Here is a 26,650-nt window from a genome sequence, read left to right on the forward strand (position 1 = left end):
ATTTAGAGTAAATTGGGTGAAAACTGCCGATGTTATGCCCATTTGAAATTTTAGGCCTGACCCACCTGAGATTGACCCCCCTACTGCTGAGGGGCGACCCCCCCTGATGTAACTATGGCAAAGAGTGCACTGTCTGCTTTGATGACTACATAAATCTTACTGTCAACCAAGGTAGCTGAACAGAACTGCCACACTGATCCAAATGTCTCTGCATACATAGTGTTTGATTTCAACCCATCAACCACAGGCAATCAATGCTCCATTTTAGCAAAGCATAACAGCAGGTCACAGTTAATCAGCAGGCTGAAGGACTGGCTTACATCTGAAGGTGTTGCTTGCTGTCAAAGTTAACCTGATGCTGACTACTTAATAAGTAGCACAGCACTGGCATTTGCTGGGAATATTGCATGAGCTGTTGTACTTGTGGCAATGGATACAGGGCTGCTTGTCATGTTGGCTGATAGGGCCCTGTAGTTCAATAACTGCTGCTGGCAAAAGTTAGTGTTGGTTGTTGACTTTAAATGTGTTGAAGTTACCATTTCAACATAGTACATTACCTTGATCATTGTCTTGAACATATGTCACTAAATCATTGAAATAATGGTAAAAATCATTTTCTTATACCTAAAAACCCTTAAAAAGAGGTATCACACAACCATCTGTGACTTCTGGTTAGAAAGCTACATGAGCCACCCATGCTGTTGGTGGCCATCTTGGATTTTTGTCCCACACGGCTAGCTCATGCAGAATGTTTAGAATGTTCATGGATTTCGACTTAGCATGCTTCCAAGTAGCTTTCCTGAAAAAATCAGCTTTCTCGAATTTTTTTTCCAAGGTTCCCTTCATTTTTGAACTAATGCTCCTGGCCTATATACGAGAAACTGATGATACAGAATAGGCAATTTAGATCCAAATTTGGTGATGTGAGCACAGTCAGTTAACCTAACCCTATTTCCCATAAGTTACGTACACAGTTATTCGAGTTTTCACAATCCCTTTTTTCAATCTGTTTTATGAGTTTCTGCTATTCGCGCAGTCCATGATTAACATATCCAAATAGTATAATTGGACCAGCCTGTATTCAGTTAACCCCCTCACAACAACAGGTCTCAATTTGCTAAATAGTATTCTAGTGGCAGATGTAAATAAATAAATGAAAAACAAAATCATCCAACTAATGCGAATGGCAGAGATTTTGTTCAGTTGTCTCTCTAAGATCATCTTACAGTAAGACCTCAATATAATGGACTAAATGGGGCCCAAGCCATTCCGAAAAATGTGAAAATCCGATAAAAGCGACATCTGGACTTCCCCCTGCAACCCAGGCCTTTTTCCGCCATATCAGACATTAGTCTGGATCGTACCAATGGTTGTTAAACTGTTTTGACTACCATTGCGGTACTGTACTGTGTTATAACTTCACTACAATAATCAAAAGGTATAATATATATAATAATACTGTACTGTACACTGATAAGCATGTCTTTTATTTATCTTATTGTGGTGAACATGGCTGAAGTGGTCAGGCAGTCTGGACTGCTTCTGGCTTTATTGGACTTTTTCCAATATATAGGAATTTAGTCCAGTAGCTCCTTGAGTCCAATTAAAGCGAATTCCGGTCAATAAGTCCATTATATCGAGGTTTTACTGTATTTCACTGCTTTAACCCAAGGATGTATTTAACTGCTTTAACCCAAGGATGTCTCAATTCAGCCAAAAAAATATTCTGGCATTAACTAGAATAATGTAAATAAATAACACATATCTCCAGACTTAGGAGGTTGAACCAAAATAAAAATTTATAAAAGGAACACTAAGAGAAGTGGATGTAAAAATCTGATATCATGAGCTCATTTTACATTCATCCTCTTCAGTAAAACGCATCTCCCCTAAGCTTAATAAATTGTCTGATGTTTAGTGTTACAGTATGCATTGAAACAGTTGCCCAAATGTATATATTGTACTGTAATGGAGAGATTGGGAGAAGTCTTGCGAAAAGACTAACATCATAAGACAGATATGCGTTGGCATGACACTTCAAATTCCCTAGTCCTGCAAATAGATCAGCGCTGACATCTACCAAATCACAGGAATCTACGATTTTAAAGGCAGGGTTAGACAAAAAGATATGAAAAGCTTTAGAGGCAGCACATATATATACAAAAGAAGTCACTAATCATAGAGATGGGTTTATGTGTTGATCAATTACTGTGGCAGGTGTGGCTCTGATCTCACCAAATGGGAGAGGAAGGGGGAGCAATTAAGCACAGGAAGAAGTAGGGTCGGGTCACAATAAGACCAACAAGTCAGGTCAACACAGCAGAGGAGGGCAGCCAATCAGCAACAGACACGACAGTGGTCCTAGGGACATCCTATTTATAAATATCTCTAATTTCCTCATTTTTGTACAGTCTCTCTGAGGATGGACTCTGTGTAGTAACATGAGAGGAATAAAAAACTTAAAACTCTTTCCTGTTTTCCCCCCCTACCCTATGCATCTAGGAGTAAAGTATGCAAGTTGAAAAACCATACAGTAAGGGATGTCTTCTATAGCAGGATGAGCAGAGTGGTGGCCAAACAGGAAGCCACAGACAGAAGAGTTAACCAATGGTACAGAGCTCTCAAGAACAAACTCCTGAGAGTTACTGATTCAGTGTATGATGGACAAGGAGCCCCCCAGGACATAAAGTAACATGGTGGTGGGAAAAGGGTGTAGAAGCTGCAGATAAGGAGAAAAAAAGGCTTTTCCACGAATGGAAAAGGGGTGGTAACAAAGAGGAATACTTGGTTGCCAGGCGTAGGGCTAGCAACGAGGTTTACAGGGCAAAGTCTGAGTCTCAGAGACTTTTACTTGATAACCTAAATTGTGTGGAAAGGAAAAATGTGATATTTAAGGTGGCAAATCAGATGATGTGGGAAAACAGGGATATCACAGGTGAACAGTGTGTGAAGAATGATGAAGAAAAGGTGGTGGTGAACAGTGGGGATATTTAAAATGCCTGGAGAGAGCATTATAACTGGTTCTTGAATGAAGAGTCTGACTGGGACAGCGAAGGTTTAGAGCCAGCAGATCCAGTGTTTAATTGATTTTGCTACTGTGGGCAGGACAATAGGTAGGATGCTGGTGGGGAAGGCAGCAGGTGTGTCTAGGTTCACTGTTGAAATGCTGGAGGCCTCAGGAAATATAAGAGTGGGGGTAGTTAATGATTTGATAAATACGATTATATGTGAGTGTGCTGTCACAGATGATTGGTTGAAACGTAATTGTAATTGTGTACAAGGGGAAGGGTGATGCCCTGGAAAGAGGAAATTATTGAGGCACAAAGCTTTTGGATCAGAAAATGAAGGTAATGGAGAAAGTTCTAGAATGTATGATTAGAGAAAGAGTGAATATTGATGAGATGCAGTTTGGGTTAATGACAGGCAAAGGGACCACTGATGTCATATTCATTGTTTGACAGTTTCAGGAAAAATATAGATGAAAGAAAAGGGATCTGTACTTAGCTTCTGTTGATTTGGAGAAAGTCTTTGACAGAGTCCCTAGAGAGGGGGTGAAGTGGGCAATGAGAAAGCTTGGGCTTGAGGAATGGCTGGTTAGCGTGGGTATGGCAATGTGTGGGTGCTCACACCCAAGTACCGGTGAATGGAGATAAGAGTGATGAGTTTTCCATGAATGTTGGTGTGCATCAGGGGTAAGTCCTGAGCTCCTTACTGTTTATCAAGGTACTTGAGGCCCTCTCATGTGACTTCAGAAATGGACTTCTGTGGGAGATATTGTATGCTGATGACTTGGTGTTGACTGCAGAGAATGAAAGGGAGGAGGAGGAAAGAGTTAGAAAGTGGAGAGATGGTATGGGGCACAAGGGCTTAACAGTAAATACAGATAAAACAAAAGTGATGGTAGTAGTAGTAGTAGTAGTAGTTGTTGTTCCATAGACAGTCTGGGCGAAAAGCCCCGAGTCCCTTAGGAAGGCCATGGCCGAGACCTGGCTTTCCCACAGAGCTCTCAAAGAGTGTATGTTGTATTGTTGGCAAAGGTGATTGTGTGCAATGCAGTCTTCCATAATGTGCTTAATAGTATGGGGTGCTGTGTTGCGTCCTGGACAGGTATCAGCGATGGAGTCATCCAGCCTCTTCTGGTAGCTTAAGAGGGCTGGATGGTGCCCACATCTCAGCCTGGCCAGGTGGACCCTGTCCTCACGAGGAAGATAGGATTCAGAAGGGTGGATGTCAGGAGGCCATGCATGCAGGTATGTGTTGTCTTTAAGTGACTGAATGAAGCGGCGAGTGATCTGAGTGTGGATATGCTTCTGGAAGTTGGTTTGAGGTGGGAGAGGGGGGAGAGATGACAATATTTGTGTATGGTATCGTGTGCTGGGTGTTGTTTTGATGTTCCTTGGTGTGGGTGGATGTGCTGCCATGTACTGTAGTGGATGTTGTAGGTTTGTGGAGGCTGCAGCAAGAAACTGGGTGCCTCTCATGTGTAGGTGATCCTTGATTTTGAGAACTTTGGTTTCTTGATGTAGGTGGTCTGTGGGTGTGGTAGCTGTGCAGCCTGTGATTATTTTTAAGGCCTTGTTCTGTATGGTCTGTAGAGTGTTGTAGTGTGTTTTGGTGAGGTTAGAAGCCCAGGCAGGGCTTGCATAATTCATCACTGAACGTATGTATTGTTTCTATACTGTGGTGGTGGTTTCTTTGTTGTGTCTGAATGTTGTATGGGCAAGTGACCTCAAGGCATTGAGTCTTGGTGTTATTTTATTTTTAATGTTTGTGATGTGTTGTTTAAATGACATTGATGTACTGAATGTTACACCAAGGATTTTGTGTGTGTGTGTGTGTGTGTGTGTGTGTGTGTGTGTGTGTGTGTGTGTGTGTGTGTGTGTGTGTGTGTGTGTGTGTGTGTGTGTGTGTGTGTGTGTGTGTGTGTGTGTGTGTGTGTGTGTGGTAGGCGAGTGTTGCTTATGGTGAGGTGTGGGATGTGACTGTGTTCTGCTGTTCAGTTTGTGAGAAGAGTCACTGTAGATCTGGCTGGGGCTATTTTAAGCCTGTTTGTGGTGAACCATTCGCGTAGTGTGTTGAGGTAAGGTTGAATGATGTGTGCAGCTGTGTTTGCGTTTTGGTGCGTACATGTAAGTGTTATATCATCTGCATAGGAAGCTATGTGTATCTGTGGTGTGTGGGGTGTGGGTACGTCGTGCATGTATAAGTTAAAGAGTGTAGGGGACAAAACAGATCCTTGGGGGATGCTGTTTGTGAAGTTTCTGATGTTAGAAGACTGACTGGCAAATGTTATGTGTGCACATCTGCCTGCTAAGTAGTTTGCCAGCCATCTTTTTGTGTTATTGCGCATGTTTGTGTTGAGTATTTTGTTTGTGAGGTTGTGGTGGGGGATGGCATCAAAAGCTTTGCTAATGTCTAGTGTGATTAGGATTTTTCTGTGTGGTGGCCTAGCTGAATTCATGCCATCAAAAACTCTCTGTGTAAGGTCTGTAAGAAGGGTGTTTGTGGTGTGTAGTGGCCTAAAGCCATGTTGTGACTGGACTAGGGGAATGTGAGGTGTGAGTAGTTGTAGTATCAGTCATTCAGTGACTTTAGAGGGGGTGCAGAGGAGTGTGATGGGGCGATGTGAGGAGGGTAACGTGGGGTCTTTGTTGGGTTTAGGGATAGTGATGATACAGTATTGCCATGCTTCCAGATGTTGGGTATTATGTTGTGTGAGTATCAGTAGTTTGATATGTTGGTGAGTGCTTGTATGCCTTGTGGTCCTAGGTGTTTAAGGTGAATGTTGCTTATGTTGTCTGGTCCACAGGCAGATGAGTGCTTGAGGTTGTTAATGATGTGCTTCGTCTGGTTGTAAGTGAAAGGTGCGTAGTCTGGGTCTGTGGGGAACTGTCTCTTACGTCGGATGATATGTCGGTCTTCAGGATGGGGGTTTAGATGGCTGACTTGTAAAAAGTGATTGATGAGAGTGTTTGCTTGTTTGTTTGAGGGTATGGTGTCTGTTGTTGTGACGGCAGCGTGTGATTGTGTGGTGTTGCTGTTGGAAAGTGTGATGCTGTTTAGTGTTTTGTAGAGTTTGCTGATGTTTGTTTTGTGGTCAAGTGTTTGGAGGTAATTTTTCCAGTTTAGTGTTTGCTGTTCAGATATTTTATTGTTTATTTGAGTGGTGAGTTCTTGTATTTGTTGTACAGTGTCTTGTGTATGGGGTGTTGGGGAGTGTCACAGTGTGTCCCATTGTCTGATGAGGCCTTGAATTTCTGGTGTGAAGTTGGGGTTGTGTCTTTTTCTGTTGCCTCTAGGGATGTGTCTTTTGTCTGTGTTTTGTATAATTGTATTGAAAGTGTGCACAGCGGTGTTGATGTTTGTGATGGGTGTACTGTTTAGTGTTTCGAGATGTTGTTCTGTTTCAGTTACAAAGGCCTACCAGTTGGCTCTCTTATAATTAGTGTATGTGTGTTTGTGGCCAACTGGGGTGATTCTGGTTTTGGTAGTGATGATGATTGGGAGGTGATAGGAACCTAGGCTTTTGACCACTCTCCATGATGTAGTGGGGGCGAGGTTTGGGGAGCAGAAGGTGATGTCTGGAGATGATGGGAGGAAGAGGGCTTGGTGTGGGATATGGGTATGTTGGTCTAGACTGCTTAGTATGAAAAGGTGATCTGTCTGGGATTGTAGTACCAGCCCTCTGTCTGTGTCAGGGTTGTTGACATGCCAGGCCGACGACTTGGCATTGAAATCACCACCCAGGATGATGTTGGGTATGTTAGTGATGTGATGTTTCTGTGGAGAGTAACTGTGTGGTACTGTGGAGGACGATTGGGGGGGAATGTATGTGTTAGCGATTGTTGTGTGTGATTTGTTGCCAGTGCGTATTTTAATTGATTGTATTTCTGTTGTGGTGTCACGTGGGGGGAGAAGTGACTTTGTGTGTGCACTGGTATCTGCAAAATTGATGGATTTGTGTACCAGGGTGATGAGTCCACCGCCACCGCCGTCGGCCCGGTCTTGTTGAATGGTGGTGAAGTTATGAAATGTCGGTGTTTTCTGTGCTCTGTGTAGTTTTGTTTCTTGTAAGATGGCAATGTGTATGTTCTGCTGTTTGATGAATTGTGTGAGTTCATGTTTTTTGGTGTTTATGCCATCTATGTTTAACTGAAGGATGCTTATGTTGTGTGTGCGATGTGTGTTGGCTGCTGCAGCACGGGGGGGAGGTGGTGTGGATGAAGGTCAAAGGGTAGGAGGAGGTTGTGATGGAGGTAAGGGATGAGATGGATTAGGATGGGTTGGAATGGGAGGAGTTGGGGGACTGGATGGTGTGGGAAGGGTCGGTGGGTTTGGCTGTGGAGGTGTGAAGGAAGTAGGAGTAGGATTGGAAGGGGGGTTGATGGGTGGGGGGAAGGAGCATAAGGAGCAGGTCCAGGTGTTTGTGTAATGTTTTCTGGATGCAAGTGTTGTGCACGTGTAATGGGTCCAGTTCTTGCAGGAATTACACTGAACTGAACCCTTTGTCTGTCGGCTCGATGTGATAGGTTTTGAGCATGTTCAACATATGTATTTGTTGGTGGGTCCTGGATTGCTCTCAATGTCCCCGGCTAGAAGTCGTCGAGAAATGACAGCTGGGGAGTCATTTCTCGGTGTAGAAAAAACGGTGTTGTTGTGTGTGTTGTGTTGGGAGATGTGGTACTTGCCCGGGTGACCGAAGCCACTCCCAGGTACTTGAGCCCCGTGAGGGGCCGGGGCAGTTTGTGGTGGTTTGGCCCCCATGCTGTCCTCCTCTTCTCTTCGACAGCCTCTGGGGGGTAGACCCACGACGAAGACGCCACCGCTCCAGGTCCACAAAAGTGATGGTATCTAGGGCTGGTGGCAGTACTGCCAAAGATGAGGGAGAGTGGCCATGTGCGATTTCCCATAAGGGTGTGGAAAGTGATTCCATCTTGTGCAGTGTTTGTGATATGTGGGTGTATAAGAGATGTAGTGGTATTAGATGTTGACTGTGAGATAATATTGCTTTCATGTGTATGGTGTGTCAGGGAGAGCATGTGGAGATCGTCAGGTGTGAAAGGACTGAACTTGCTGGTGAGTCTCTTGAGTGTGTGGGAGAGTTTTGTTATTTGGGAGATACGTACTGGAAGTGGGGCTGGAGCTAGCTCTGTGGCTTGAGTGAGGAGTGGTTGGAGAAGTTCAGGGAGCTGTTGTCTCTCCTGACATTAAGAGGGTTCTCTCTCTGTGCTAAGGGACCTTTGTATGTAGCAATTGTTAGGACTGTCATGCTGTATGGTAGTGAGACCTGGGCAGAAAAGAAGAGGATATTCGGAAGCTCAAACGTACAGAAATAACAATGATTAGGTGGATGTGCAGTGCGTCCCTGAGTACGAGGCCTGAGGGGGCTTAGTTTATGATGGCAGAGTTGAGGTGGGATGAGACTGGAGTGTAATGATGATGTGATGAGGAGAGGTATACTGAGATGGTTTGGCACATGGCGAGGATGGGGGATGATAATTGGGGGCAGAATGCGAGAAGTGTTAATGTTAGGGGTAGGGTTGCAAGAGACAGACCAAAAAAGACCTGGGATGAAGTCATTGAACATGACCTGAGGGATAGGGGACTGAATATGGAAGCTGCCAGAGATTGAGCAACACGGACAGCCACCATTAAGCAACCAAGGCCAATATATGCAACCATGGTGGAGCCTTTAAAAACAAAATGAACTTATTCCTATCCAACTTTTTTTTTTTTTTTTTTTTTTTTTTTATGCGAGGAAGAAGGAACCAAAGGCCATGAGCCCGCAGTAACAGTTCCCTCCAAGAGAAAAACAAAATACAATATAAAGCCAAATTCAAGATCCGATCATTTTGAGATGCCTGGACACACTGCGTTTGAAAGACTGGAGATCATAGGCAGCAGGAAATACAGACAGAGGGAGACAGTTCCAGAGTTGACCTGTTGCATAAATGAAAGACTGGGAGTAACGGTTAATTCTTGCATTAGAGAGTTGGACAGAAAAAGGATGAGAGTCTGCTGCCAGACGGGTGCTACGCGCCCGTCGTAGAGGTGGAGGAATGCAAGCAGACAGTTCAGAGGAGCAGTGACCATTAAAGTAGCGATAGAAAAGAGATAAAGATGCAACAGTGCGGCGAAGAGACAGAGGTTGAAGGGAGTCAGTAAGAGGAGGAGAGTTAATGAGACGAAAAGCCTTTGACTCCACCCTATTGAGAAGAGCTGTATGAGGGGAGCCTCCCCACACATGAGAGTTGCACTCCACACAGGGGCGGATAAAACCCCTGTATAGAGTCAACAATTGCACAGGGGTAAAGAAAGAGCGGAGTCGGCTTAGCACACCCAATCTCTCGGAAGCAGATTTTACAAGAGATGCAATATGATCCCTCCAAGATAAGTCCCGAGTAAATGAAACCCCAAGCATGTTCAAGGATGATGTAGGATTAAGCTGAATATTATTAAACATTAGTGGGTATACCTGTGGAAGATTTTGTCGGGTTGAAAGGTGTAAGAACTGAGTCTTAGATGCATTAAAGACAACCATATTATTTTTACCCCAGTCAGAGATACGAGCCAAGTCAGACATTAGGTGTGCAATAGCCTCATCCCTTGCTTGTTGAAGTAACTGTTGAGATGGGCGTTGCGGGAACCGAATGGAAAGGTGAAGGGTGGAGTCATCAGCATATGAGTGGATAGGGTTAGATGTACAGCTTAGAAGATCATTGATGAATAAAAGGAAGAGAGTTGGTGATAGGACAGAGCCCTGAGGAACACCACTGTTGATAGATCTAGGAGAAGAACGATGGCCGTCTACAACAGCGGCTACAGAACGACCAGAAAGGAAGCTAGCGATGAAGGCACAGATAGACGGATAGAAACCGTAGGAGGGCAGTTTGGAAATTAAAGATTTATGCCAGACTCGATCGAAAGCCTTTGAGATGTCAAGTGCAATGGCAAAGCTTTCGCCAAAGTCCCGAAAGGAGGATGACCAGGAGTCTGAAAGGTAGGTGAGAAGATCGCCAGTGGAGCGTCCCTGACGGAACCCATACTGACGATCGGAAAGAAGGTTGTGATAGGAAAGATGCCTTAAAATTTTTCTATTAAGAATTGACTCGAAAACTTTTGAAATACAGGACGTTAAAGCAATTGGACGATAGTTGGAGGGTTGGGAGTGGTCACCCTTCTTTGGGACTGGCTGAATGAGAGCAAACTTCCAGCAAGAAGGAAAGGCACAAGTTGACAGACAAAGACGAAAGAGTTTGCCTAGGCAGGGTGTAAGCACAGAAGCACAGTTCTTGAGAACAACAGGAGGGACCCCATCAGGCCCATATGCCTTGTTAGTACTGAGGCCAGTGATGGCAGAAAATACATCAACTGAAGAAATTTTAATGTCAGCCATGAGGAAGTCAGAGGGGGGAAGTGATGGAGGAACAGCACCGGAACTGTCTAAGGTAGAATTGGAGGAGAAAGTCTGTGCGAAGAGATCTGCTTTATCAGTAGAAGAAATAGCTACAGAACCATCAGAGTAGAAAAGAGGAGGGAAGGATGATGAGGTAAAGTTGTTAGAAAGATTTTTGGCAAGATGCCAGAAGGAGAGGGAAGAATTCGAGTTGGAGAGTTGAGAGCATTTAGTATGGATGAAATTATTTTTAATAGAGCGAAGAACAGACTTAGCACGATTCCGGGCAGAAACGTAAAGATGATGTGATTCAGGGGTGGGTTGGCTCAGGTACCTTTTGTAGGCCCTCTCCTTGTTGCGGACAGCATTAGAACAAGCGTGATTGAACCAAGGCTTTCTTGCATTAGTCAAAGGATATGAGAAAGGAATGTATGCTTCCATGCCCGAGAGAATAACCTCCGTAATGCGCAAGGCACACTCAGATGGCTCACGGCCATGGAAGCAATAATCATTCCAGGGAAAATCAAAGAAGTACTGCCTGAGGGCCTCCCAGTCTGCGGCTCCAAAATGCCACAGACAACGTTTCTCTGGAGGGTCCACAGGCCGTACCGGAGTGATAGGACAGGTTAAGGTAATAAGGTTGTGATCGGAGGAGCCCAACGGAGAGAAAAGATTAACAGAGTAAGCAGAAGGATTGGTTGTGAGGAAGAGGTCAAGTATGTTGGAGCTCTCTCCAAGGCGGTCAGGGATACGGGTAGGGTGCTGTACAAGCTGCTCTAGGTCATTAAGGATAGAAAAGATGTAGGCTTGTTCACCAGGTGGATCCGTGAAAGGAGAGGAGAGCCAAAGGTGGTGGTGAACACTGAAATCTCCAAGAATGGAGATTTCAGAGAAAGGAGAAATGGATAGAATGTGTTCCATCGTAGAAGTAAGATAGTCGAAGAATTTTTGATAGTCAGTAGAATTAGGGGATAAGTAAACAGCACAGATATATTTAGTCAGAGAATGACAGGAAAGCCGAAGCTGTCTGAAACAGCAACAATTACAGGCTATATTACTGACCAATCATGGTGCACAGATTCTTTGTGATTCTGTAACCCATTTAGTATGACAGGTTACTCTCAAGCTCAACAAAGTTGTCTAGTAGTGCCAAGTAGATAATGTAAGTGCCATCATCATAAACAAATGGGTTAAATACTGAAACACATTTTGTCCCCTAAATAGAGAGAGAGAGAGAGAGAGAGAGAGAGAGAGAGAGAGAGAGAGACAGAGAGACAGACAGACAGACAGAGAAATTATGAATTATCTTTTTAATCTGAAATACATCTGCTTCAATGCTTGAGTGATCACCTGAGTACTCACATCAACTGCCATAATAATTCTTTATTAATTAAAACAAATATACATGAAACGTGTCAACTCAACCAAGGTATTCCAACTGGATTTGGCAAATTAAGGATTTAAAACTAATGGGCAATTGGGGTATAGTGCTTACAGTACATAGTCATTCATGGAGGAGGAACTGGTCATTCTTGCCTTAAAATGCCTGAAATGAATAGTCAAGCCCCAGTCCTCTATTTTTCTGATGGGGCATTAAGATGAGAGATGGAAGAAAAAAAAAAAAAATCAACACCGCTACATGCCAGGTACAAAATGAACCCTTTACACAATGTGGATTCCTTTCAGCTGAGTAAATCACCTGGTGTTTCATTAAATAAATTACTTACTCATTCTCAGCCATAAGATTAACTATGATACTGGATAACCTCTTTGCTGCAGTGGATTTCTCTGAGTTGCATATAATCATCTGATGCTATGTGGAAAAAGTATACAGTACTAGTTCATAGTTGTGCCTAAAGGGGTTACACATTTCAATAATACAACCATCTCCCCCCCCTCCCCCCTACCTAAGTTATACAGCAAATGTGTTAACCTATGATAATACATATGACAGTCAAGTGAAACCCATTATACAGGAGCTAATGCATAACCTTATCTCCAGCCTAGCTCTCACTTTTCCCTTAGATCCCTGTGTGGCCAAATGTGTTTACTGACATGCTTTCCAAAGACATATAACCCTACAATTGAGAGGTAAAACAGATGTAAGACAGTGACATTAGAAAGCAGTAAAACAACAAAGTACTTACTCACCATTAACAGATAACTGGTGGCTCAGTAATGAAGGAGGATCTAAGGCTGAGGAGTTGGGGCAGGGGCTGGCCTCCAACTTCTCTGCACCACCACAAGGCAGTGGAGTTACTGTACCAGGAAACCTCTCAAAGTCACTCTTGTTGTTTTATGCATTTGTATTGTTACTGTCCCCCATATCTTTTTTTTTTTTTAATTAACTTTCAGATTTTGGGTCCAAGCTATTCTGCCATGAAATCACTGCACACCAAATTTGAAAAGGTGGTAAGGTTTTGGCCCCATTCAGGCGTTACATGATAGGTCAAACTTTGCAAACGGGATTAGGGCTAATTTTTTTACACTGCATATAACACATCCATGAAAGACAAACCATGCAAGCCAGGGGATGACTGCATATGAGATATTCTCTCCCCCTGCATTTGGTAGAGCTTGATGCTGTATGAAAATCTGTTTATACTTACAACGTAGTGTAGAGGATGGACCATATATGGCACTCCTTCCCAATTCTTAGTTCTGCACAAACTGCACAGTCTGCTAAAGTGTGTTTGCAGGTGGGTTGTCCACATATATTTAAATGACAGTTATTGATGTTACCCTTATTTATTACAAATATCATCATCATCATCAGCCGCTGATGTCCACTGCAGGACCGGGCTATCCCTACCAAAGCAAGGACGATACAGCCAATGTATCTCTACCCAGTGGCTTAGGCTGTCTGGTAGAGACTGTATGTAGGGGGAGAAATGCTTGTGAGTGTAATTGTACTGTTGAAGTGGCTTTGGACATGTATGTAGTCTGTGAACCAAGTGTAATCGGCCTGCTTTAAGCCAGCTGAGTGCAAGCATACTAGTATGCGACACTGGTTCAACCACAGCACCCCTTGTGTCCCCCAAAGCTGTCAGTGGCTCAGTGAACGCTTCCCAAAGCTTTTACAACTCTGGCGGGAGGCGAACCCGCGTCCACCAGTGTGCGAAATGCACACTACCACTGTACCACAGAGGTTACCATTACATACCAGTGATTAATAATCTTTAAAACAATTTATGCATGGAAAACATACAAACAAAACTAAGGTGTCCCTTTAACAAAGTGGCAAGGCATCCCACAACACACAAGGGGGTGAGGTATAAGGATCACCCTGTATATCAGGTTTACTTGCCTGTGGGTGATGGGTCTGCTCTGCCAGACAGACTGGAGTTGTTCAACAACAACAACAAAATACTGGGTCATGTGGCATTACCAGAAGTCCTTATTACTGTATAAGTCAATGACACGTACAATGATATCTCCACTTACTCCAAACATCAAGTGTTGCAAACTAGGGGGAACTGGCAAAATTAGCTTTAAATGTAGCATTAGAACCCAACAACCTATTTTCTGGCTAAATTTTTGGTACCCCTAGACATTTTATTAAATTCTGGTCAGTTCTTTTGTAGGGATGGGGTAAATAAGGCCTATATCTCATCTCTCCAGTTTAAAATGCGTAAACCAATGTAAAATGCTCTGGAAGTAACAGATGTAACTTAAAACAGTAAAACCCTGACTGCTACGTGTAGTTTCAGTACATGGAGAGACAGACTGACAAAGGAGAAAGTGAAGGAGTGCTGTGGTGTGGATGTGGATGTGATAGAAAGCATTAGGAGAAATACACTGAAGTGGTTTGGCCATGTGGAGAGGATGGAGAACGAGAGACTAATGAGGAGAGTGTATGTGAGTGAGGTGGAGGGGGAGAGGGAGGGGGGGGGCCAAGGATGAGATAGAGTGATGGAGTGGAGAGGTATATGATGGGAGGGGGGTTAGCTGGGAGCAAGGCGGTTCGGGGAGCATGCAATTTTTTGGCGATTTACTAAAAAACTATTGGTCGTATCAGAATTTTGACAACACCAAGTGAAAGCTCGTGAAATCCTGCATCTAGAAATATGCTTAGCTCTTGCATTATGCGGGCAAAATTTTGTGCTAGAGTGTAGGGCAGTTATTTTCACTGTTGAACAACAGCATTCTCACCTCATTTTGGTACTTTCACAGCACTTTTACTCATCAATTTTGTGTGTTTTTATTAGCTTATTGTATAGTATAAACATCAGGGAAGATTATGGTATACAATTAAGTACAATTAATACCATTATAACCAATTTTGGGGGCAAATAAAATACAGTATGTGGGAATGTTTTCCTTTGTGTGTGAGTCCAGCCTGCCCTTGTGGCATTTTCTATGATCATGTCACACACACTAACAGAAAACTTACGGTATGCAAGGGGGTTAATGAAATATGAGAGAAAAGGGTTACCCAGTCTGTTCAGGGTTAATATTTGGGCATCAGACAAAAAGGTGAGTGTAAACTTGTGAGCCCTGAATGAGTTCCATATATTCCCATATATCATTTTAATTATTTTGTATAGTTTTTTCAATACAGCAGTAGTAAGGCGGACCAATTAACTATGATGTTTTTTCAATTGGCAGTAACATGGTGGATCAACTAACTGTGATGCTTTTTCAATATAGAAGTAGTTTGGTGGACAAATTATAACTGTGATCAAAGATGCATGACTACATCATCAGGGTGGAGGGGCAAGCAGACAAAATTGTGGTACTGTACTTATTTTGAACTAAACAGGAAAAAAAAAAAAAATGGATGTCAAAAACGACTTATAGCACAGACTTACTGTGATGCTTTTAATCAACCACTGGTAATTCATACACTTCTGACAGCATGGTAATTTGTGAATTATATGGAACCATCTCTCATTAAAATATCATACCATACTGTATCTTGTTGTCTATGTGACGCAATAATATGATGTGAAGAAAGAAGCTACAGAGGGAAAAAAAATTTACTCACTACAGCTGGCAGTATCAGTCTGGCATCACATTATGAGCAATTTAATGATAAAAAAAAGATACTGGAATTCTATTCCAATCCTAGGATGAATATCAGTGAAAAAGTATCCTGGTGAGGAGTACAGGTGTACCTCAGTTTAACGATGCAATTGGTTAGGTAAAAAATCCATCGTTAGGAGGGGTAGTGTATATCGGAGTAGTTTTAACATGTAAAGTAATGGAATGCACTTTTCAGCCTCGGGTTCCCCCGCAACCAAGTACAAAACCCACCCAAATGAGTCTAAAAACAAGTTTAACCCGCCACATGCCCACTATTTTTAGTTCTATGGGTCGCCTCCGTGCCGGCCATTTTTTTGACCTTTTTTTTTTTGGCTAAAATGATAGATTTTGATGTGAAAACAACAAACTTCACCATTAAAATACTCATCGAAGCTAAGAAATGGGTTTTATTGAGTCCTGCATACTCTATCTATCTATTGCCAGACGCCTCAATCCCGTTTGGGGTGGCCACAAACAAATCGCCTCCAAGTCGCCCTGTCCCCCCCCCCATTTCACTGCCCTGCTCCCAACTCACACCCCCCTCTCTCATATACCTCTCCACCCCATCCCTCCATCTCATCCTCGGCCTCCCCCTCCCTCTTCCCCCCTCCACCTCACTCACATACACTCACTTCGTCAGTCTTTCACCCTCCATCCTCTCAACATGGCCAAACCACCTCAGTGTGTTCCTCATAATGCTTCCTATCACATCCACATCCACACCACAAAGCTCCTTTATATCCTCATTCGTCAGCCTGTCTCTCCATGTGACTCCACAGGCTCCTCTTAAATAACTCATTTCCACTGCTCTCACTCTTGACTTGTGTCCTTCCATCAACGTCCAAGCTTCACTTCCATACGTTAGAGTTGGTATCACAATACAGTCATGTCATAACTTTTTCACTTCCATGCTCACTTCCCTGTTTCTTGTCACTGCTTTCAAAGAACCAGCAACCCTTCTTCCCTGCTGTACCCTTTCAAGCACATCACCCTCCAAACCTCCATCCTTACTCATCACACTACCCAAGTACTTAAACGTACTCACATTTTACAGTTCCTCACCATCCAACCTCACTGTACATTCACTAACTTCACCCCTCTCAAAGACCATCACTTTACTCTTCCCTACATTCACCTTTAGATTCCGTTTATTACACACTCTCCCAAACTCATCCACCAAGACTTACAGCTCCCCTTCGTCTTCACTCAACAAAACAGTATCATCTGCAAACAACAGTACAGGGAGTTTCCAAACACTATCCTCTCTCACCAGGGCCACTCCAACATCCACTACCCTACCTTGTACCTCTTTTATTACCCCATCCATGTACAGATTGAACAACCATGGAGACATGACACATCCCTGTTTCAACCCAACTTTCAAAGAGAAAAATTCACTTAGTTCACCATCCACATGCACTGCAGCTTTCGCACCATCGTACATACTCTTCACAGCATTCAACAACTTCCCATCTACTCCATATATTCTTAACACTTTCCACAATCCTTGTCTATCCACCCTGTCATATGCTTTCTCCAAATCCATGAAAGCTGCATACAACTTCTTTCCCTTCTCTAGGAACATTTCCACTAAGGATCTAAGAATGAATATCTGATCTACACAACCTCTTCCCTTCCCAAAGCCTCCCTGTTCTTCTCCAACTAATTTCTCTGTTCTTTCTCTAACTCTGTCAATAAGTATCCTACCATACACTTTTCCTATTATACTAAGAAGACAAATGCCCCTATGATTACCACACACTTCTTTTTCCCCTTTTCCTTTGTACAAGGGAATAATTATACCTGACTTCCAATCCTCCGGGACTCTACCTTCCTCCCAGGCCAATCTGCACATCTTCCACATCCATTCTATTACTATCTCTCCCCCATGCTTCAGCATTTCACCACACACTCCATCAATTCCTGGGGCTTTCCCCGATTTAACTTTCTTCATTGCTTCCACAACTTCTATCCAACTGATTTCTTCCTGTCTTCTCACCTCCCACCTTCTCCCAGCCATTCCCCAGCCACTTATACTTGCATTACTTCCATTCTCTATGTTCAACAATTCCTTAAAGTGTTCTCTCCATCTGCTCACTTTTTCTCCCTTCTCCACTAGTAATCTACCATTTTTATCTTTCACTCCCCTGCTAACTTCACTTCCACCCTGTCTTACTCTTTTCACCTCTTTCCAGAACATTTTCTTACAGTCCCTCCACTTTACACTCAAATTCCTTCCAAATTCCTCATCCACTCTCTTCTGCATACTCGTATACAAGTACAGTATTCCCACTCTCTCACACTTGCCATGCAGGTGAGAGAAAGCTGTTTTCTATGTAAGGCAGACTCACTTATTTATGGTGGGAAGGTATAGCAATGTTCAGTACACTTTTCTGATTACTTATTACTTCAACATCTGTCACAATTTGCATGTCTCTCTCACTGTGAATGCATTGTCTTACACTTACTTGTACTGGAAGATTGGTACAACCTGACTTCATTATGTACAGTCCTGGCACTTACATGACAGTATTTACAACCTGATTTCACTATGTATGGTACTTACACTTACAAGAAAATATTTACAACTTGATTTCACTATGGATAGTCCCTACTTACGTGAAAATATTTACAATATGCCTTCACTATGTACAGTACTGGGTGAGGCACACAGGCAGAGTGGGGCAGAGCGAGCGTGAGGGGGAGGAGCAAGTGGGTGTGTGGCCTTGACCGCCTGGGGCATGATAGAGGAACAGTTAACATACATGCCTGCCAATTTTTTCCCGTGAATCTTGAAAAATGCAGTCACAGTGAATTTTTACATTTTAAGCCGTTTTAAAATGGCACTGGTACTGACCGAAGATTTTTGTCAGACTGTTTTAACCCGTCACGTCCCGAGCTATTTCGCACATCTGACACCCCCCAATCCCAAGGTATTTTTGAGAATTTTTTTTTTTGCTAAAACCTCAGCTTTTGGTGAGAAATATCGAAAATTCATAGAGAAATCGCTCGTGAGGTTTAAAATACTCGATCCAGGTACCAGTACCTCCTTACCTGACTGGGTTTTCTAACAGGATGGCACCAAAGAAAACGAGTTCACACCACTCATAAACGGTATTTATTTATTTACTTGGTACGAATTTATATGTAGTACGAGAGTATATTGGTTTTCAAACAGTAATATAGGCATTATAAGCACTGTTTCACTCACTAACACATCACTATACCTGACCTTCTTTTGCCACATTACCTGATCATTATTTCTGACTGTTTCTTCCTCTAATGCTATGTAAACTTTGTCCTCCACATTGTCATCGATTGGGGAATCACTCTGGCCCTGAATGTCTTTACTGGCCAGGTCACTGGTAACAGGTGAATTGCCAAGACAATGGCATGAGGCAGGGAGGGGGGAGGTTATGCGGTGTAAGGCACTGTCCCTGCTTGGCATCTTGAAAAGGAATAGAGGAAGGTGTCCCGTGTATATGTAAGAAAAATCATGCACAAAAATTGAAAATTGTGTAAATTAGGGACCTTGCAATTGCACGATGTACCAGTATGTCCCCGGGACTGGCAAATGCAAAATGTTGCAACGTACCCATACGTCGACGGGACGGGGAGGGTTAAAACGGCACTGGCACGAGGCGGGTTAAAGCCAATCTAAATGGCCCAATAGCTGTAAAAGAAGCTAATCTAAGCCTAACACCTGTAAATAACTCACTAAAACCAACAAATAAAATCTGAAAATCAAATATACCCCAAAATGACAATGTTCATTCCACCTACAGCTAAAATACATTAATCTAAGTCTAGAAACAGTTTATAAATCATCTTAAACACAAAAATTTAGTATATCAACAAAACTGGCATAAAAAATAAAAACCCATCATTAAGCCCAGGTATTGCATCTAGGTAAGCTGGGGTATCGCATCTAGGGTATCGTTTATTGGGGTATTACTGCACAAGGGTTCTTAGACAGCACATTTTAAACATCAGAAACAAGTAAATATGGTAAATAAATAAATTATTACAATGCTGTCCTAAGGTGAATATCAGTTTCGGTGAAGATCCACACCAAGTGAGCTGGAGTATGAGTTCTACTTACACCTTGTATGGTAGCTTTGGGTCCGATGTAAGAGTAATCTTGAATGTCACCTTGGACCTGTAACAAAATCAAGTTGTAGGTGTGACCATACTAGAAAATTAAGTGGTCATTATGAACACAGCAAAATCAAGAAGTATGCATAGATATGAAACAAAAAAGAGGTAAGTGTAGACACATACCAAAATCAAGATGTCTGTACAAATGTAGATATGTAAGTACGAGGTAGGGTAAGTATGATCAAGATAATGATTTACCCGCACGTTTACCTTCCGCATTAGCTTTGTACCTTCCTGCATGGTAAGTATGGACATTTAGCAAACTTAAGATGTAAGTACAGATGTAACAAAATCAAGATGTGAACACGGACAATTAAAGAATCAACAGGAAAGTAGGGACATGCAACCAAATCAAGAAGTCAGTATGGGCATACACATAAAAATCAAGGTCTGAAACTTTATTATTAAACCCACAAATCAAAAATTATTTAAATAAAAGCATGCTGTAGTTTTACAGCAAGTGGATAAGTTGAATAAACTATCAACTGTATCTATCTATTGCCAGACACCTCAATCCTGTAAAGGGTGGCCACAAACAAATAGCCTCCACGTCGCCCTGTCCCCCGCCATTTCACTGTCCTTCCCCCAGCTTACACCCCCCTCTCTCAAATACCTCTCCACTCCATCCCGCCATCTCATCCTCTGCCTCCCCCTCCCTCTCCTCCCCTCCACCTCACTCACATACACTCCCCTTCTTAGTCTCTTGTCCTCCATCATCTTCACCATGCCAAACCACCTTGGTGTACTTCTAAAACCTTCTGTCACATCCACATCCACACCATAACACTCCTTCACTTCTTCATTTGTCAGTCTCTCTCTCAATGTATCTCGCATGCTCCTCTCAAATAGCTCATTTCCACTGCTCTCACTCTTGACTTGTGCCCTTCCAACAAGGTCCAAGCTTCACTTCCATACATTAAAGTTAGACTCACAATACTATCATGCAGTGACCTTTTTACTTCGATGATCACTTCCCTATTTCCTATCATTGCTTTCAAAGAACCAGCAACCTTTCTTCCTTGTTGCACCCTTTCAAGAACTCCATCCTCCAAACTTCATGCTTCCTCATCACAATACCCGAGTACATTTTCCAACCACTTAGTGTAGCGCTACCCTGTTTTAGGGTAGCTCTACACTCAGTGGCAAGTCAAATGATTTCCTGTAAAGCAGGAAATCATTGACAACACTGGGTGGTAACCTTATAACCAGCCAACATGTGTTCCGTACGTGACAGAAAATGGGTTGGTGGGGGGTTAATGCCCCTCCCCAGAAAACAACTAATACTATAAACAAGAAGCCTCGGACCAAGAATGACCAACAAGTGACAACTAATGACCGAACAAAGGACATGGTATGGATTACGACATGGAGTGTAAGGGGTGCGAATGATGAGGTGAGGGAAAGAAATTGTCCAGGTGCTTGAAAGTGGACATACGTGGAATAACTGAGACTAACTGGAAGGTGAGAGTGTGAGAGAATGGGAGTATGGAAGGGGTATATGTGCATCAGTAGGTGAGAATGAGAGGGCAAAAGGAGTATGAACTGTCGTGTGCAAGAGATGGTAGGAGAGATAAGAGAGTATGGATCAGTTGGCTAAAGGATTGTGTGGGTTAGACTGAAAGGACTACAAATGTGGGTGACTGTGTGTGTGTTTGAGTCAACACAAGATCATGTACAAAGAGAGAAAGAGAGCTCTAGGCAAATGTGGAAACGTGCAAGAAAAAGTTTGAAAGGAATAAGGGAGTGTTTTTTATTGGAGATATGGATGGAAAAATCTGGAATGTGAAGGTGGATGAGTAGTTGGTTAGTGGGGTATGACTGCAGAAATGGATGAATGGCAGTGCTCTAGTGGACATTTATGCAGGGAGGGGGCTGGTGATAGTCAGTAACCACCTTAGACACAAAATGATCCACAGGTAGGCTATACGAGGTGAGTGATGAGAAGGATGGGCAAACTGAATGAACGGAAGGCAATGACTGATTATGTGTGTGGGGGGGACAGAAGGAGACGATGTGTCATGGATACATGAGCATACAGTGGTTGGGGAAGTGGACTTTCTGATCAGCATATGGTGGTGGCAAAAGTCAAAGTTCAACTGCAATGCAGGAATAGAGGGAGGGAAGGACAGGAAGAAGTAGTCCATACCAGGAGGGCAGAAAGGTTGCAAGAGGATGGAAAAAAGGCAGAATATATGAGAGAAATGGAGGAGTGACTGGGTAAATATGATTTGGAGCAGATGGGGGACTTGGAAGGTGTGTGCAAGATATTCACAGAAGGAATCTGTGCAGCATGTGAAGTGGTGTGTGGGGTAAGAAAAGATGAAGGGGCGTGCAATGAACAGCATGGTGGAATGAAGAGATGAGACATGCTGTGGCACAAAAGATGAAAACATACAGTGAGTTGATGGAAAGCAAATGTGTGGAGGAAGTTGAGACATGGAAGAGAGAATTATATGTAGCGAGAAAGAAAGAGGTGAAAAGATTAGTAAGAGAATAAGAAGACAGTGGATGAGGAATTTGCAAGGAAACTGAGTGTAAAGTGCAGGGAATGTAAGAAACTGTTCTGGAAGGAGATAAAGAGCATAAGACAGGGTGATAAAGAAATTAGTTGAGGAGAGAAAGACAAGAATGGGAGATTGATAATGGAGAAGAGAGAAAAAGGGATCAGATGGAGTGAAAATTTTAAGGAATTGTTACACATAGAGAATGAAAAAGATGTGGGGATAAGTGGCTGGGAGAAGGAGGGAGGTGAGAAAAGAGGAAGAAATCAGTAGGATGGAAGTAGTGCAAGCAATGAAGAAAGTCAAAATGAGGAAAGCCCCAGGAATTGATGGAGTGTATGGTGAAATGCTGATGCATGGGGGAGAGATAGTAGTAGAATGGATATGGATGATGTGCAGATTGGCCTGGAAAGAAGGTAGAGTCCTAGAGGACTGGAAGTCAAATATAACTATTCCTCTGTACAAAGGAAAAGGGAAAAAAAGAAGAAAAAGTGTTTGGTTATCATAAGGGCATTTGTCTTCTTGGTGTAATAGGAAAGGTGTATAGTATGATACTTATTGACAGAGTTAGGGAAATAACAGAAGAATTGGTTGGTGACGAACAGGGAGGATTTAGGAAGGGAAGAGGTTGCACAGATCACATATTCATTCTTAGGTCTTTGGTGGAAAAGTTCCTAGAGAAGGGGAAGAAGTTGTATGCGGCCTTCATGGATTTGGAGAAAGCATATGACTGGGTGGATAGACAAGGAATGTGGAAAATATTAAAAATATATGAAGTAAAAGGGAAGTTGTTGAATGCCATGAAGAGTATGTACGAGTGGGCTAAGGATGCAGTGCTTGTGGATAGTGAATTGAGTGAGTTTTTCAATTTGAATGCTGGATTGAAACAGGGACATGTCATGCCTCCAAGGATGTTAAATCAGTATATTTAATGGGGTTATAAAAGAGATACAAGGTAGGGTAGTGAATGTTGGAGTGGCTTTAATGAAAGAGGGCATCATTTGGAACCTCCCTGTACTGTTGTTTGCAATGATACTGCGTCATTAAGTGACTGCATGGCTTGTGAATGAGTTTAGAGGAGTGTGTAAGAAACGGAATCTAAAGTTGAATGCAGGGAAGGGTAAAGTTATGGTCTTTGAGAGTAATGAAGTCACTGGATGTACAGTGATGCTGGATGATGAGGAAATGGAAAATGTAAGTGTATTTCACTACTTGGGCAGAATGATGAATAAGGATGGAAGTTTGGAGGGTGAAGTGCTTGAAAGGATACAACATAGAAGAAAGCAGTGATAAGAAACAGGGAAGTGAGCATGGACAAAAAAAAAAAAAAAAAAAGTCATGGCATTACAATATTGTGATATCAACTTTAATATATGGAAGTGAAGCTCGGACCTTGTTGGAAGGACACAAGTCAAGAGTAAGAGCAGTGGAAATAAGTTATTTGAGAGGAGTACGTAAAGTTACATGGAGAAACAGGCTGGCAAATGAGGAAGGAGCATTATGGTGTGGATGTGGATGTGATAGAAAGTGTAAGGAGGAATATAATGTGGTGGTTTGGCAATGTGGAGAGGATGGCGAGTGAGACTAATGAGGAGTATGTATGTGAGCAAGGTGGAGGAGGGGAGAGGGAGGGGAAGGCCAAGGATGAGATGGAGGGATGAAGTGGAGAGGTATACGAGAGAGAGGTGTGTGAGCTGGGAGCAGGTCAGTGAAAGAGTGGGGGACCGGGCAACATGGAGGCGATTTGTTTGTGGCCATCCCTTACGGGAATAAGGCATCTAGCAATAGGTAGATGGATGGATAGATAGATAGATAGACCATAACTTTACTCTACCCTACATTCACCTTTAGATTCTGTTTTTTATACACTCTCCTAAACTCATTCACTAAGCCTTGCAGCTCCCCTTCACCTTCACTTGACAATACAGTATCATCTGCAAATAGTGCACGAAGCTTCCAAACATTGCCTTCTCTCATTAACCCCTATGTGGCTGCCAGCATCAAACGATGTTTAACCTTAACGTGGCCGCTGGCATCAAACGACGTTTTACCTTAGTGTGGCCACCGTTGTCAATGCAATACGACTTATAGAAAGCTGCAAAAATTTTTGGGAAGTGTAAAAACATCTCGGATATCTTGACACTGACATTCACAACACTCCCTCATACCCCATTCGTCAGTTTGGGACCTGCTGCCGTGACGAGTGGATGTGTGATTTTTTTTTTGCTCAGGGCCATGCCTAAACATAAACAGTTACACCCATTATCTCAACCCAGACAGAAAATAAAATCTTTCTCCTCCCTTGTGAAACACATACAACCACCCAGTTTACAATTATACTGTACAGTGAACTCTCACATTTGGCGAGTAATAGGTGCGAAAAAAAACTCGCCAAACCGGAATTCGCCATATCTGAACTGAATAACTAATGGAAAAAAAATAAATTGGTTCTGGGAATGCATGGCTGGACTGATTTTCCACCTACAGTCGAGTCTCTTTTATCTGAAATTCTTTTAACCGTAATATGCCATTAACCGTAAGTTTTACTAAAATGTTCTCATTTCGATTAACCGCAAAAATCTGAAATCTATCCAAAAATTCAAGCACGGCGGGCTTGTTTTGCGCCACTAGCATTAGTTTACGGTTGCTCCACTAGTCGCTACAGCGAGCAAGTTGCCCACTCCCCCACTTGCATCCACCACCTCAGAAGATTTGGATGATGTGGCAGATGATGTGGAAATGATTGAATAAGGAAACAGAAAACATGAAAAAACAATTAGGTGTAAGACTTTATTTGTTTGAATAGATTACAGTGAATTACGTAATTGTTTTGGTGGAGATTTATTTAAGTTTACTTGAGTGAAGATTCAAGTTGACAGTTTCTATTAGTTACAAAGTGCAGTTACATACTGTACATAGTTAATACAGTGTATTAAGTGTTTTGGTGATGGCTGAGTGGCTTTTGGGGTGCTGGTGGTGATGGTGGGCTAGACGTCACCAGAAATGGGTGATGGGTTAGTACAATACTGTTCCCTTGTATCCTACATATTATTACAGTATCTTTTATCCAAAAAAATCGATTAAACGAAACTTTGAAAGTCCCATGATTTCCGGATAAAAGAAACTCCACTGTATATTATAACATTACTCGGTGTAAATCCTATGATAAACACACATAACATGATTCAATTTACTTTAGCCAACAAACAACACAAAACAGAAAAACTCACTTAAAACAAGAAAATAATGGGCTTGATGTATACGCGATGTATGGTATGTGGATGCCTTAGTTGGTGTGACTGTTTATACACAGGGCATTGAGGATTTGTCTACACCTTTTTTGATATTGGAAAATAGATAATCGATGAAAAATATGACATTTCATCACAAGAGAGTCGGTAAAATAATAAACTTAAATTTTAGTAATATTTTCCTTATGTATTAGGGTTGTTATTGCCTTTAAACCATATAATTTCATATTGTAAATTTTGCTATGTGAGGTGTTTCATACTTGGGTAATTAGTCACAAGATTTCACTTAACCTTTGCTGGAAATATGCCTTAAGTCCTTGGTGAAATAGTCTTAAGCTCTTATTTTTGCTAAGTGAAGATGACAAGCTAAGTATTATATTTAAAAAACATTTTGAGAATCATTGTTCATAGAGGCCCTGAAGCCTCACTCCCTGTAGTTTCTGGTGTCCCTTCCTCCTGTGGAGGAAGCCAAATCCTTCAAAATTGAAATCACCTGTAGTGCTTGAAATGCCTATGTTGTCATCAACTGGGCATCTTCACTCTGTCGTCGGCCCAGGTAATGAGTGATAAGTGCTTGTTGTTGTTCATTTATTTTCTTATTGTATTCCTTCAAAAAGAAATATAATATTTCATTCATTTTCTGTACCAGCTGAACACAATCACTCGCACTGGCTACACCAGTCTCTATTTCTTCTTGAAGACGGGAACAGTCACCCAATAATTATGAGAGTTTCGTCGTTGTCAGTTGCTTGGGAGTCTGAGCGGGTTTATCTTCTTGTTCGCTGTCAAGAAGACGAGACTTGCATTTCACAATACAAACTAAATTTTACTGAATTCAAATTAATGAAAATTTGTTGAAATTAATTGGCATAAAATTATAGAATACCGTTACAGTATATTTTTATTATAAATAACTTGCCAAATGTGGGATTTCTGTCGCCAAATTAGAGTGTTGTGTACAATCCCATCCATTGCCAAAACTAAATTAGCCAAATGTGAGAGTTCATTGTATATAAAAACAGGCATAAACAAAATACAGTAGACATGAAAATATGAGAAAAGTACATTTTTGTTTTGGTATCTTTACTAATTTGCTCAGGCAGTACTGTACTGGTTTGGATCATTTGATGCAATGCAACTTATAGAAAACTGTGAAAGCTTTTGGGAAGTATGCGAACATCTCAGAGACGAGACTGACCTTCACTCTCTCACACCTCATCTGTCAGTTCAACGGCTGCTGCCGTGACAAGTGGATGTACAATTTTTTTGCTTATTGCCATGCCTAAACACACACAGTTACACCCATTATCTTGAGCCAG

At 42.2% G+C, this 26,650-nt stretch overlaps 1 protein-coding gene across 2 annotated transcripts in view; it reads right to left on the reverse strand.

Moving 5' to 3' along the window:
* Positions 1-26,650, reverse strand: part of Ufm1 (Ubiquitin-fold modifier 1) — a 162,731-nt gene that overhangs the window by 99,699 nt on the left and 36,382 nt on the right. For both annotated transcript variants that reach the window (XM_080277949.1, XM_080277948.1), the window contains exon 2: positions 19,524-19,580. In XM_080277949.1, coding sequence (XP_080134075.1) covers positions 19,524-19,580 — 57 coding nt within the window. The remainder of the gene's footprint in view (positions 1-19,523; positions 19,581-26,650) is intronic.

This window comes from Coenobita brevimanus, chromosome 71 (assembly GCF_032717465.1).
Source record: "Coenobita brevimanus isolate Jiangsu-jjx chromosome 71, ASM3271746v2, whole genome shotgun sequence".
NCBI classification, from domain to species: Eukaryota; Metazoa; Arthropoda; class Malacostraca; order Decapoda; family Coenobitidae; genus Coenobita; species Coenobita brevimanus.